Here is a 14,874-nt window from a genome sequence, read left to right as displayed (position 1 = left end):
AGTCTGTCAATCAACAAGTATTTTATGCTGCAGGAATTAGCAAACAACTTGAGACTCCCATAACTGATTACACATTGGATACTTCCAGCTTTACTGTTTCATGTACATTTTAATTTGATAAATGTCACTTAAATATGTGAAGCAAAAGTAGAACAAATTTCATAGTACTATGTACAAATAAAAAGGAAATTGCTTTATTGTACAACCACAAACATCACTGTACAATGCAAACTTACCAGGCCTTAATCTTTACTAGTAACTGCAGCATGGTATTTCATTGTGTGTTCCAACTGTGTGGGGAAGCACTTGGGCACTTCCCAAATGGCATGAGATCAATAACACAGCAGAGTGGGTGAACAGAATCTGCCACTTCACCACTTCATAATTGCTTGTGTTGCTCTCGCAGCATTGTCATGTATGAACTAGAAATTATTCTAGGACCTCTCAATCCCCTTTTTTAGTTTTAATAATTTCATTGGAAAACTTAATGATCACTCCGTCAAAACAAGATAGATCTGGATCCATCTTAAAATATGATTTAAACGTTACAGCTGTCAGTCCAACTGGAAGTGAAAGCAACAAGTTCTATTCCACAGATGTGCCGACAAGTCATTCATCACTGATGACAGTGAACACAGATTTCTTGAAATGGGTCTTAATGGTTGTTGAGGGACTATTAACCAATAATTTTATTGAATGCAGGCAATTCAGCAATTAAACTGTTTTGTATCTGTATTATGTGTCCCTATATCTTCCTCCAATTATTTTTATAGGAAAGTCCATTTTCTATATAGTTTTACATTTTTAGACAATACATCAAGATGCTCTGAAATTACAGTTGATATTAGGATGGAGATGCAGATCAGTATCAGTCTGTCTCCGGCACAAGATTGTGACATTATCTTTTCTGATTTTATTACCTGGAAAAGCAGCCATTCTTTCACTACCACAACTGATACAGTGGGAATGGAAGCAAGTCTTTTTTAAAATATTTTAATTTGTGATTCTTTTGGTTTTTATTCATTAGTGTTCTCTTTTTTAAAAAAAACTAGATGTGTGGTTTGCATAGACTGTAACAGGGATTGCTAGGTAAAATAATCCAGTTATATTGGAATGATAATCTTTCTACTCTTCATGAAATATGATCTTATGCTAAGTATCTGCAACTTAATCTGTCTCCATCCTTTTCCACTGCAGACATCTTTTGTACTGTACTGTTGCTTTTGCATAATTATTGACCCAAGGTTTCTTAGCAATTGGATCATTTACTGAAGTCCTTGCCAAACAGTACTGGTGTTATCACTAGGCTTAATAGTGATTTATATCATTACGCTAATTGTACTTAAAGTAATACGCTTTTGTTATCCTGGTACACTTCTCATGTAATACCTGTAATTCAACTCAAATTGCTCTGAGAGTTACCATCCACCTGTAGCCACCAATATATATTATCTTAGTGTAATATAGCTTAAAAAGTGCTCACTCCAAACATAACCCAAATTGGTAATAGAAAACATGTAATCTATTTGTACTGACAGTTGATTTTCAGTTCAAGGGGACAAAAACAATTGTACTTTATTAAAATCCTAGTGACAACACTTCCATGGAGGGCATTTCTCCATTTTGTCTCCTCTTTCTCTTCTGTATGACATTTGGATTTTCTCCAACACCCATTTTCTTTTTTAAAAATTTACTCACTGTTGTTCCTTGTTAATCTTTGAAACTTGTAGCTAAGAGATGCTGAATTCTCTTGCATTTTCTTCCTGTAGCTTATTCCCTTTCTAATGGCTTGTACTTTTCATTTTTGGTTAGGTCTTCCTTATTTGCAACATAACACTTGCAAATGAATTGTGCAGGAAAGATGCTTGCATATAATAGTTCATCTTCCAGTCTCAAACCATTCTATTATCACACAGAATGGCAAGTACAAGGAAGGTCCAAACAAATAACTGGTCAGGAACATGAAACATTATAAACTTCAGCACATTAGTCAGTTTATGCAAACAGACATAATCTAAAGTCATACTTACATTCAAAATAATGAGAGCTTGGGAGCTTGAACTATTAAATAATTATCCAAACTGCGGTTAAGCAGTACTATCTATATTTGTGCTAACATTGTTTTTCTTTCTTTACAGCACCACTTTCCACAATACTAAGTAACCACTTTGGTTACCGCCCAGTAGTGATGCTGGGTGGATTGCTCGTTAGTATAGGAATGATGGCAGCATCGTTTGCACAGGCAATTGTAGAAATGTACATTGCCATTGGATTAGTCTCAGGTAATTGCTTTTCCTTACTGCTCAATTCAAATAGATGTTTCAAAGGATTGGAGCAGACAAAAAACCTTTGAAACACTTTATATTCTTAATTTAGTTTCAAAATGTATGAATTTTCTGTTATAACAATTCCAAAACAGATTGAAACATTTGGTGCCAAGTATTCTACAACTAGAAAGATACTGAAAATGCCACCTAAATTGGAGAATACTATAATTATTTATCATTTAACTCTGGTTTGTTTCATTATTTTTCACATTTTTCTTAGTTACATTTCCCCCATAAATGCATCCTTTTCTGATCGAGAAGATGGGTAGCTAACTTACACTCAGACCTTTACCAATTCCAACTTTGAACCAGCTGACAGAAGCTGAACAACATCAACTCTACCCAGAGAGGAATTCCCAATCTTCATGTGATGTGTTTCTCCCACCCATCATCCCCTCCCTGTCCCTTGCCCAGAAGTTCCCCATGGGGAATTTCTGATCTTTATCATGCTATGTGGGAGGGAAAAATAGCGCACAAGTTTGAAAACTCTCACAGCTGTACCAAAGGGCACTGCAGTGCCATAGTGCTGCTTTCTTATTCTGTTTTCATAATATAGGTCAGCATTAATCATGCAATATTAGCATTTATAGAGCAGCAAATCCTGTATTTTAGAACTTGCTAAGAAAGAAAGAAAGCTGCTCAACTAGTACTGTAGTCATCTTGAGGGTTGACTTATCATTGTTTACTATAAGAATACAAGCAGTCAAAATTACTTTGATTAGGCTTATTGTACCATGAATTACTGGGAAGAAATTCTGGCACCCAGATTTCCTGCAAGTGAAAATGGAGGTATTGCAACTGCAGAAAAAATTAACACTTAAGCATTCTATGTCAAGCACTGAGTAGATCATTATTACTTAATAGAACACAAGAGGACATGCAGGAGATCAGTGCTTGAAATGGTTCACTTGAATATACCCATTGTCCTGCTTGGAAACTTGCTCTAGTTCACTTCCCTAAGAGAGGTATATTCTCCTCTCTTTCCATCTATTGTCCTACTCTCAATACTTTCTACAAAAGTTGCTCTTTGTTCTCAGATTTTCCATCATCTTAAATTCTGGCTTAATCAGTGATTGCAGTTATTTCTTGCATGGTCGTCACATAAGTGATCTTGCCTGCATCTTCTATAAACTTTAGTTTTGAAAACTTTGCCGATTCATTTGTCATTTACCTCCTTTGCCAAGGTCTGGGACTGTGCACTTGTAAACATACTACCATCCTGTGGGGTACTACCAAAGCTAAAACTACGTAGTTTCCATTAATAATGTTGCAGTTGGTAACTCATCCTCTTCTATTAAGTCAAAAACACCCTGAGGCTCTGTATTCTCTCTGTTCCTTCTCCGTATCATTAACTTGCGGCCAGCATTTGACTTCAATGTTTTGCTATGATTGTATTCTATATTCAAAAATTTGTTTCAGATTGAACACTCACTATTCAAGGCTAGATCAATTTCCCGATTTTCCACGGTGCCCTTCAAAAAGGCAAAGAAATTATTGTTTCTTCTGCCTCCTTGAAAGCATAGTTCCTTCAGGTCTCCTTTAAATTTAACCAACTTAACATTTTTTAACCAGGGTTCATCCTTAGTTCTTGCTTCCCTTGAAGGTCCTTGTGTACCCATTGTGAGATTATCCTAAGGAAATAAACTCAAACCACCATGACCTCTGACAAAGAGGGAGACAGGAAATTCAAAAAGCAAAGGGCGAAGTATTTTTTTGTTGTTGTTTCTGCCATTTACTTGTTAAAGGAAGATGAACGAACTTAGGCAATAACTCCCACTGTAGCTTTGTACTGTAATGGGAGATGAATGGTGACTGAGAATGCAACGGCAATGAAGATTTTATTTTCTTTCGAGTACAATCACAGTTCTTGGTTTCCGGGAGTGGGACATGAACCCACAACCCTCTGATTCAAAGGCGAGGGTGCTATGAACTGAGCCACAGCTGACACCTCCTTGTCTTAGCTGAAGAGGACCTGATATGCTGCTGAGCTTAATAAAGTGATTATCATCTGGGGGAATGCCTAATAAATCCTGACAGCTTCATGAATCTGTGTAGCATTAGATCAACCTGTCCTCCCACTGTCAATTGCTCCCACTATCAATGGTTCAGACCTGATTTCTTGCTACAAATGTGTTGTAGCCAAATCAGTTTGGAGATATTTTTCCTCCTCCACACATACCTCATCCAATGCACCTAATGAGAACTGATGTGCATTTGGAGTTTCCCTGTATGTAAAGCTGTTCTTTAGACTTCTAAGACAAACTGGGACTTTGCATTTTAGAGACGACTTATTGTTTTTATCAGCAATTGAAAAATAAATAGACAGCTGTGTGAACTGGAACTTTCCAGTGGCCTCTCTGATCTGGCTGCTACTGCTGGACTTTATACATGGATATTAAGAATGTCATTTACAGCATATTTGCTTACTTCAAGGCTTTTCTCTAGCTAGTCCCTCAGTTAAGGAAACCTTGGCATTAAATTTGTTAAATGAGAGTTTATTTGCCACTCTGCCCAGAACCTCCCACTAGTCTTGAAGTAATTCCTGAAATTGAAGCTCATTCATCATTCTCATTGGCCCAGATCATCTGAGAAGTGGTAATCATTGTCAGATTGCTGCTCTGCTTAAAATGCTGTTCCGCATTTCTATCCGGGTCTTCTGAGCCCAGCTTGTCCAGAAATGCAGAGCGCTGCATCAGGAGGGAAGGCGAGACACACCCTCTTTTTACAGCATTAGCTGCTGCATGTTAAGTTTAAATGTCCAGTGCGGATGTTGGTGAATGGATGAATGAAGTAATGGGTACATTAGTAGGGTGGGTAAGTGGATAGGATGGGAGGCGGGTAGGGTGGTAGGTGGGTTGGGTGGGGGGGTGTGGTAGTGGTCAGGTCGAGGGAGTAGTGGTGGGGGGGGCGTAAATTCTGCAGTTACCCAGAAGTTAGACTTGGGTTTTTTTTGTCTAGCATTTCCTGGCTAACTATTCGGGTAAGTCCCACAGAATTGTCTGACTTTAGCTCAGAGTTGGAGACATTTGCAGGGGTCACAGGGAGCAGGGGAATTGCCCATTGGAAGTTCAAGCCTCCCTGGGCAATTCCAGCTGCAGTCAGTGCACCGGGGCTTCCGTAGGGTCCCTACTTGGGTCGGACATCCAGTCTCCGACAATCCAGAGACCTGAAAATCTGGGCCATTATTCTCCTTTAGAAGACAGAGTGGTACATCTGTCCTCCTTCTGAAAAATAGTTTGGTACAACTCAACAGAGCTCATGAAATTCCTGCCATTAAGTGATGCTGAAGCAACATGTTTTTTTTCTTTATTCTTTCATGGGATGTGGGCATCACTGGCAAGGCCAGCATTTGTTACCCATCCCTTACTGCCCTTGAACTGAGTGGCTTGCTAGGCCATTTTACAGTTAAGAGTCAACCACATTGCTGTAGGTCTGGAGTCACATGTAAGGATATCAGATTTTCTTCCCTAAAGGACATTTGGGAACCAAATGGGTTTTTACAATAATCGATGATAGTTTCATGGCCACCATTACTGAGACTAGTTTTATATTCCAGATTTATTAATTGAATTTAAATTCCACCAGCTGCCAAGTGATTTGAACCCATGTCCCCAGAGCATTAGCCTGGGCCTCTGGATTGCTAGTTCAGTAACATTACCACTATTCCACTGTCTCCCCATGTAGAAAGGCCATGGAGGATAGAGTTGCTGCATCTGTACCATAATTTATAAGGGCTATTTTAACAAAGCAGAAACTTGGCGGCAGGTGATATTGTGCGAAACAAGCCTTTCCAAAAATCCAAGGACAGCTATTTAAGTCTATGCCAGCACAAAAGTCTTAGTGCTATTCAGGAGCTAGCCTGTAATGACATCTTCGGTTTTAGGAATTAAAGTTTTAACTATAGAGAAATGGGGCATCTGGTTAAGAAACTATGAAGTAAATGACATTCAAACAAATTTGAAGTTAATTACATTTAAAAGCTAACCTGTATTTATCTTACAAGGTCAGGAAGAGAGGTGTAAATACTAGAACAATGGATGATCCATTTTTAAGCCTTAGAGATGGCTGAAAGGTCTTCACCAGTAAAAGATTTATATTAAAAAAAAAGCAAAAAACTGCGGATGCTGGAAATCCAAAACTAAAACAAAAATACCTGGAAAAACTCAGCAGGTCTGGCAGCATCTGCGGAGAGGAGCACAGTTAACGTTTCGAGTCCGAATGACCCTTCAACAGAACTAAGTAAAAATAGAAGATAGGTGAAATATTAGCTGGTTTAAGGGGGGGAGGGGCGTGGGACAAGTAGAGCTGGATAAAGGGCCAGTGATAGGTGGAGATAACCAAAAGATGTCACAGACAAAAGGTCAAAGAGGTGTTGAAGGTGGTGATATTATCTAAGGAATGTGCTAATTAAGGGTAGAAAGCAGGACAAGCAAGGTACAGATAGCCTTGGTGGGGTGAAGGAATCGAAATAGGCTAAAAGGTAGAGATAAAACAATGGATGGAAATACATTTAAAAATAATGGAAATAGGTGGGAAAAGAAAAATCTATATAAATTATTGGAAAAAACAAAGAGGGGGAAAATCAGAAAGGGTTGGGGATGGAGGAGAGAGTTCATGATCTAAAATTGTTGAACTCAATATTCAGTCCAGAAGGCTGTAAAGTGCCTAGTAGGAAGATGAGGTGCTGTTCCTCCAGTTTGCGTTGAGCTTCACTGGAACAATGCAGCAAGCCAAGGATGGACATGTGGACATGAGAGCAGGGTGGAGTGTTGAAATGGCAAGCGACAGGGAGGTCTGAGTAATGCTTGCGGACAGACCAAAGGTGTTATGCAAAGCGGTCACCCAGTCTGCGTTTGGTCTCTCCAATGTAGAGGAAACTGCATTGGGAGCAACGAATGCAGTAGACTAAATTGAGGGAAGTGCAAGTGAAATGCTGCTTCACTTGAAAGGAGTGTTTGGGCCCTTGGACGGTGAGGAGAGGGGAAGTGAACGGGCAGGTGTTGCACCTTCTGCGGTTGCATGGGAAGGTGCCGTGGGAGGGGGTTGAGGTGTAGGGGTTGATGGAGGAGTGGACCAGGGTGTCCTGGAGGGAACGATCCCTGCGGAATGCCGCCGGAGGGGGGGGTGAAGGGAAGATGTGTTTGGTGGTGGCATCATGCTGGAGTTGGCGGAAATGGTGGAGGATGATCCTTTGAATGCGAAGGCTGGTGGGGTGATAAGTGAGGACAAGGGGGACCCTATCATGTTTCTGGGAGGAAGAAGAAGGTGTGAGGGCAGATGCGCCGGAGATGGGCCGGACACAGTTGAAGGCCCTGTCAACCACTGTGGGTGGAAAACCTCGGTTTATATTACATGTGTAGTTTCCAGATGAAAGAAAGCTGAAAGCAACTTCACAATCATGGGGTTTATTCGTGGGCCCAGAGAGTCTGGAGAAGGGGCAATTACATCCGTTAGCAATATGAGTTATTCATTTGGGTTACAGGATGAGAGAGTAACATTAAAGGTAGAATAATTTGTATACATTTCTGAGGACATCCAAAGCATGCCACGTTGTCATGGAGATAAGTTGTGGGAGATGGGACGTTCTTTAGTGTAATTTAACTCCGTGTTTGCTCAGAACGCGCTAGTTTCAGCCTGGGCTCTTGCAGTTTGCAGCTCACAGACAGGAGAAAGCCAAAGGAAGTGAAAGACAGGCCTACAGTTAAGCAGAGAAAATATTAACTTCAGCGTCACTGCATGGAATGCAAGTGGGGCTTATTCTTCATTTGGGTTCCATGAGGGGAGAAGAGCTGGAAGATTGCTAGAGGGAAAATCTACAGTGGTTCTCAGAGACTTATGGCAAAGAAAGCAATCAGCAGAATTAACTTGGAAGCATTGAGAAGGTAACCAGAGCAAGGGACTGAAGCATCCATAGTTGAGAGGTATTAAATTAAAGTCTTACCTTGGAAAATAGCTGGAACACTGAAGAGAATTAAGGTGAATTTTGGTGGACTGTGATATACCTTTGGGTGGTCCATACAGAAGTAAGTAATTTTTAAGAGATCATAATGTATAGGAGAATTCTTTGGGGAAATAAGAAGTAAAACTGAGTGCATAACCTACCTAGTTACAAACTAGAGTGTAAATAGCGCTTGTTTGGTTTAATTTGTATACGATAAAGTTTGTTTTTGTTTAAAAATGTGAAATCTAGTGTTGTAGTTCAATGGTTAAATACTGGGTGTTCTGATTTCTCTTTAAACATTAATAGTCTCTAACAGGATCATAACAACTTGAATAGGGAGCAGTTCTCAAAACTACTTAATACGTACTTTGTTAATATACAGTACACTGAAATTAAGTTTCACAGTTGCATTCTTAATTAAATTCTGAATTGCTTAATTTATTGATGAATTTGTTTCTTTTCTAAAACAGGAGTAGGTTTCTGTCTCAGCTTCCTTCCCACAGTCACAATCCTCTCCCAGTACTTTGATAAATATCGCTCTCTTGTCATGGCTGTGGCATCCACAGGAGAATGTTTTGCTATCTTTGTTTTTGCACCTGGTAAGTGTCAAAACTGACATAGCTCTCAAACTGATGTGGGTCAGGGTGGCAGAAAATTCAAAGAATTGTTGGCTAAAAAGTGCACTGAGAGCTTCTTGCCGAGTATTTATTGCACTGATGTAACTTGCGAAGATCAAGACTATTTGTACTTAAATCACAATTGTTTCTGGACCAGATGCATTACTACTGGTACTACCACCACCATTTCTACATATTGACAAGTAACTTACCAAGCTACATTTCAAACCTTTGTATGGATTTACAATTGGATTAGATTTACATTCTTCTGAAACTGTGTTATTTACTGGTACTTGTTGATCTCCTGTTGAACAGGAGTCAATACCAAGTGTATACGAAAAACAATTAAAGATGACAAACTCCCCTCATGGAATAATTTAAAAGTTATTTAAAAAGGTTGATGAATTAATTGCAGATACTTTAGTCTTGGTCTTCCAAAACATACACAATTTAGGAACTGTCCCTTGGGCTTAAGAAGGGTGAGAGAGAGAGGTCAGGAATTTATACAAGTAAAGAATCTATCGTCAGGAACAGGGCAACTAAGTACTTGGACAAATGTGAATTGATTTGAGAGCCACCATTGATTTGCAACAGGTAAGTAATGTCTGTTAAACCTAGTTGAATTTTTTTCAGAGATCAGAAACGTAGTTGCCATTGATGTTGCTCATTTTAAAAAATTCTTTCATGGGATATGGGCGTTGCTGGCAAAGTCAGCATTTGCTTTCCATCCCTAATTGGCCTTGAACGAGTAGCTTGCTAGGCCATTTTAGAGGGCAGTTAAGAGTCAGCCACATTGCTGTGGGTCTGGAGTCACATATAGGCCAGACCAGGTAAGGATAGCAAGATTTCCTTCCCTACAAGACATTAGTGAACCAGATGGATATTTATAACATTAGTGAACCAGATGGATATTTACAACAATCACTGATCGTTTCATGGTCGCTATTACTGAGACTAGATTTATATTGCATTTAAATTCCACCAGCAGTCATGTAGATCAGAGTATTTGTTAATTGTTGCAAAGTTGGGAAATTCCAGAAAGCAGAAGAAGTTCCATACAAGAAACTTGGTAAAAATAGAAGCACATGGAATTGAAGGCAACTTATTAACATGAGTAGGGAATTAGTTTGGGAGTAGGGAATTAGTTTGGGAGTAGGGAATTAGTTTGGGAGTAGGAGACAGAGAGCTGGGATAATGGGTATACATCTTAACTGGCAGGAGGTGAATAGTAATGCCCCCAGAGATTTGTAGTGGAGCCTCAGCTTTTCACTATATTTATAAGTGACTTAGATGAAGGAATAAAGAGACATAATCAAAGTTTGCTAACAACACTTAATTTGGGTAGCGCTGCAAGTAGTGCAGATTCAAGCAGAAGGTCACAATGCAACATTGATTGAATAGGTAAATCTGTGGCAGATGGAGTTCACTATAGGGAAGTGTGAGGTCATCCACTTGGACCTAAGAAAAAGAGATCAGAGTATTTGTTAAATGGCGCAAAGTAGGGAACCTACAGGGATCATTAAAACCTAATGGATAGACTTAAAAACTGCCTATTAGAAGGTTTGTCTTTAACTCCAGTGGGGTGGAAGTCTGGTTAGCTTGCATCTGGAGCAGTGTGTTCAGTTCTTGATAAGCACTTCAGCAAGGATATATTGGTGTTGAAGGAGTTATAGTGCAGATTCACCAAAATTATGAATTTATCTAAAAGGATTAAATTATGAGGAACGATTACATAGGCTAAGCTTGTATTACCTTGTACAGAAGATTAAGGGATGGGATCTCATTGAAATGTTTAAGATTATTAAAGGATTTGATAAGGTAGATGGACAGAGTCCAGAAAAAGGGTGCAAAATCTTAAAATTACAGGTAGGCTGCTTAAGAGTGGTGTCAGGAAGCACTCCTTCACTAAGGATTCAGCATCTGCTGCTGAACCCTTCATCCATGTTTTTATTATCGCCAGACTTTATTATACCAAAGCTCTCATGGCCACCCTCTGTAAATTTCAGCTGTACAAAGTTCTGCTGCCCATATGCTGGCTCACACCAAGAGCCATTTCTACATACATCACCCGTATTTCTGACCAACCCCAGCTTTCTGTCCAGCATCGCCTCAAAGTTAAAACTCTCATCCTTGTGTTCAAATCCCTTCATGGCTTTGCCCCACGATAACTCTGTGACCTCCACTGTCCCCACGACCCTGCACAAACTCTGTTCCTCCAATTCTATTCTTTTGTGCATCCCCAATTTCCTTCACTCCTCTATTGGTGATTGTGCTTTGTGTGAAATTCCCTCCAGAAACTTCTCTACCTTTCCTAAGATGCTCCTTAAAGCCTACCCCTTGAACCAAGTTTTTGGCCATCTGTCCTAAAATATCCTTAAATGGCTTGGTGTCAGTTTCGGCAAAATATCACAGCATAGGAGAGTTATTAGACAATGCTAAAGGCGCTATTTAAATGCAATTTTTGTCCGTTTTGTCCCAAAATGCTGTTGAGACTGGGTTAATTGAAAATTTCAAAACTAAGATTGATGGAGTTTTGTAAGGTAGGGATACTTAGGGATGTGGAATCAAGATGGGTAAATAGTGTTAAGATGCAGATCAGCCATGATATTACTGAGCAGCTCTCAGTTCCTATGATCAGGTGCATACATAGAATAAGAAATGTAATCCAGTAATGCAATGTTTTTTTCTCTATTTTAGCTTTTACATTAATGAAGAACCATCTTGGGTGGAAAAATTGTCTCCTAGTCATAGGTGCACTGCAGCTAAACATCATTGTGTGTGGAGCACTACTTCGGCCAATTGTTATCAGAAAAACTGAGGAAAAAACAGTGGAACCAGTGGATAGGGCCATGGAAACCAAGTATATGCTGGAGAACGAGGAAACATGCATCTCTATAGAGTCTGTGGACTCGGGAGTGGAATCTTTATCTACCTCATGTGATCACTTGGAACATAGTAAAAAATGTACAACAAATAATATTCACAAAGAAAATTTTCAAATGCTTCCAGATAGGAAGCCAAAACCACAGCATCAACCAAAGTTGCTTGACTTTTCAATTCTAAAAGACAAAAGCTTCATCTTTTATACTCTTTTTGGACTATTTGCCACTTTGGGCTTCTTTGCACCTCACCTCTATGTGATTCCCCTCAGCATTAGCCTGGGTGTTGATGAGTGGGCAGCATACATGCTATCTGCAATGGCAATTATGGAGGTGTTTGGTAGGTTATCAGCTGGCTGTGTCCTAAACAAACAGCCCATACAGAAGATTTACATTGAACTGATCTGTACAAGCCTACTGAGTATAGTGTTGTTGTGCTTTCCATTCACCAGTGGATTCTGGAGCCTTATCACATGCAGCATGCTGTATGGGTTCATGTTTGGCAGTGTGGCTAGCGTTCACATTCCAATGTTGGCAGAAGATGATGTAGTTGGAGTTGAGAAGATGTCATCTGCTGTCGGAATTTACACCTTTGTACAGAGCATTTCAGGACTTGCTGGGCCACCTCTTGGAGGTATTTTTATTTTTAATTAATTATCGCTGAGTCAAGCCTCAAATTTACATTCTAGCAGGGTAGAGATTGCAGTGAAAGTGAAATGAGACTGGACTAGAATGTATTTAATTTGATACAAAAATAACCATCTGGCATTACAGTATGTATTTCTCCATTATAGTATACTTTTGGGAAAAAGCTGTGTCCTTAGACTTAAGCAGCTGCTCAAAAAGGCAGAATGGTTAAAAATTCAGAATATACGCTATGCAAAAAAACTAACATATTCTGCAAGAAAATCAACAAAACACATTAAGTCCACATTGGACAAGAAGGTAAATTTACAGTTCCACTGTCATCAAATTAATGTTGTTTTAAAAAGTTTTAACTATCAATAGGAGATATCAACTTTTCTTCTTTCAGATTCCCTTCTCCATCTCCTCCCGTCAGTCACTATTTCCTCTTCCAATCCCATTGCGTTTGTCTCTTGCCACCGCATTTATCGGACAGACCTTCAAGAGGAAGACCTTCTTCCTGCCAATCCTATCTCCAACACTTGCCTCACCACATTTCCTCTCTCCGCAACAGATGACCATACCATTTCAATTTCTCCTCGGCTACTTTCTTCGATATTCCCACAATTTTCACTGATTCTTGTTATTGTCCTTTCTCGTCACTCCACATATCCATCTCAGCATCCCATCTCATTAGTATCCAGTCGTTCCTTCTTTTGATGTTACCCAAAGCTGGTGTCAAACTGTCTTGTAGATTCTTCCTTTCAGTTTCAGAGATACTTTTTTCAAATCACATAACACTCTACTGCACTACTTCCAATTACTCCAACCAGAGCTAATCTGTTGTTAATACTTCCATCTTCTGCCACCACTGACCCCCAGGTACTTGAAGCTACTCTCTTTCTCCAAGTCTTCCCCCTTAATGTTTATTCTGATCCTCTTCCTTAGGCTCAAACTGACAGATCATATATTGGTTCTTTGGTCTACTGATCTTCACACCTGTGTCTTCCAGTGCTCTTCTTCAGATACTCAGACATGTTCTCATCATTCCCACCGCACAGTTTAATGTCATCTGCAAATATCATTGCTCAAGCCACTTCCTGTCTCACTTACTTAGAATATCAATGACAGTCATTTGAATGATGGAAATGATGTAAATATGTCATGCAAATTCTTAGACCTGTTATAATACACATTCTGTAAACTGTATAGTGTAGCTCTGTTATTAAGCTACTAGAATCATGGACGAACTAGGAGGAGTAGGCCACTCTTGCCCTTCAAGCATGCTCCGCCATTCAGTAAGATCATGATTGATTGTAACCTCCTGCATAGCCCCAATAACCTTTCACCCCCTTGTTAATCAAGAATCTATCTAGGTCTGCTTTAGAAATATTCAAAGACCCTGCTTCCACTGCCTTTTGAGGAAGAGTTCCAAAGACTCATGACCCTCTGAGAAAAAATTTCTGTTCATCTGTCTTAAATGAGCGTCCCCATATTTTTAAACCGTGACTCCTAGTTCTAGATTCTCCCACAAGAGGAAACATCCTCTCCACATCCACTCTGTCAAGACCCCTCAGGCCCCTTTAAAGGTTTCGATCAAGTCACCTCTTACTCTTCTAAAGTCCAGTGGATATACAATACATGGATCAAATTCATGTAACCTGTGTGAAACCATTATTTCAGCTGCAAATAACAGCAATTTTGAGAAGTTTCAAGGCGATCCAGTGGGAATTTTTAAGCACTTAAAGCTTTTGAATCTTAACCAAGCTAACGATTCCATTGGATCTTTAGAGAAAACATTTGGAGCCAGGTAGGCAATTTCCCTGGGAAGAAAGCTCAACAACACAAATAAGTATAATTTAGTAACAACTGGAGCCTTAGTTCCAGTGAACAAGCATTGCAACTCAAAGCTTTCTTCTAAGTCACTTTTTTTTTTGGGAGAGGTTATGCATGTCATGAAATTGATTACTAGCAGTATTAACAAATGGATAAGTTGTGTCTAATAACTTGAAAAATGTGCTTCTACCTCATAAGCACTCATTTCCCAGTAAATCTATGAATGTCTAAGCTTACCACTGTAGGACTGATATATATGTACGCATTTGCATTATAGACTTAACTTTATAACTTCAACCAAGATTTCTGTTTCAACTATGGAAACTGAATTCAAATCCTTTTACTAGTAGTTCTTGCATACTGTGCCTTCCAGACCCTTAGTGTATGAAACTTTTCTTGCTTACATAACAATTTGAGTATGCTGAAATCTGCAAGGAAAGTAAATACTCCATCTTTACCTGGTGCCTAAATTAATCTAATTTTATCAAAATTGCACCAGAAACTGCCTTCATTGCAGAGTGCCCTGGATTTCAATCCAGAGCTACAATTTGGTACATTTGAGGAAGCTTTGTATGATTTAAGGTGTGTTTCTAAAACTAAATGAGTTTAAGTATCATGCTTATGACTCCAATTGCTATTGTGACATAATA

The 14,874-nt window shown here is 39.3% G+C and overlaps 3 protein-coding genes across 13 annotated transcripts in view; 1 reads left to right on the top strand and 2 right to left on the bottom strand.

The window, feature by feature from the left end:
• Positions 1–14,874, bottom strand: part of amz2 (archaelysin family metallopeptidase 2) — a 111,051-nt gene that overhangs the window by 20,366 nt on the left and 75,811 nt on the right. The gene's annotated exons all lie outside the window — the stretch shown is intronic.
• arsg (arylsulfatase G) overlaps positions 1–14,874 on the bottom strand; it is a 200,014-nt gene that overhangs the window by 153,418 nt on the left and 31,722 nt on the right. The window lies entirely within an intron of this gene.
• The window catches only part of LOC144699805 (monocarboxylate transporter 7-like), a 46,078-nt gene that overhangs the window by 27,140 nt on the left and 4,064 nt on the right, over positions 1–14,874 (top strand). For 8 of the 9 annotated variants that reach the window (XM_078571061.1, XM_078571070.1, XM_078571066.1 and 5 more), the window contains 3 exons: positions 2,139–2,282; positions 8,739–8,867; positions 11,583–12,398. In XM_078571061.1, coding sequence (XP_078427187.1) covers positions 2,139–2,282; positions 8,739–8,867; positions 11,583–12,398 — 1,089 coding nt within the window. The remainder of the gene's footprint in view (positions 1–2,138; positions 2,283–8,738; positions 8,868–11,582; positions 12,399–14,874) is intronic. The other variant, XM_078571063.1, reaches the window with a different exon arrangement.

Source organism: Cetorhinus maximus, chromosome 24 (genome assembly GCF_964194155.1).
Source record: "Cetorhinus maximus chromosome 24, sCetMax3.hap1.1, whole genome shotgun sequence".
In the NCBI taxonomy this organism is placed as follows: Eukaryota; Metazoa; Chordata; class Chondrichthyes; order Lamniformes; family Cetorhinidae; genus Cetorhinus; species Cetorhinus maximus.
This window is presented reverse-complemented; position numbering and strand designations above follow the sequence as displayed.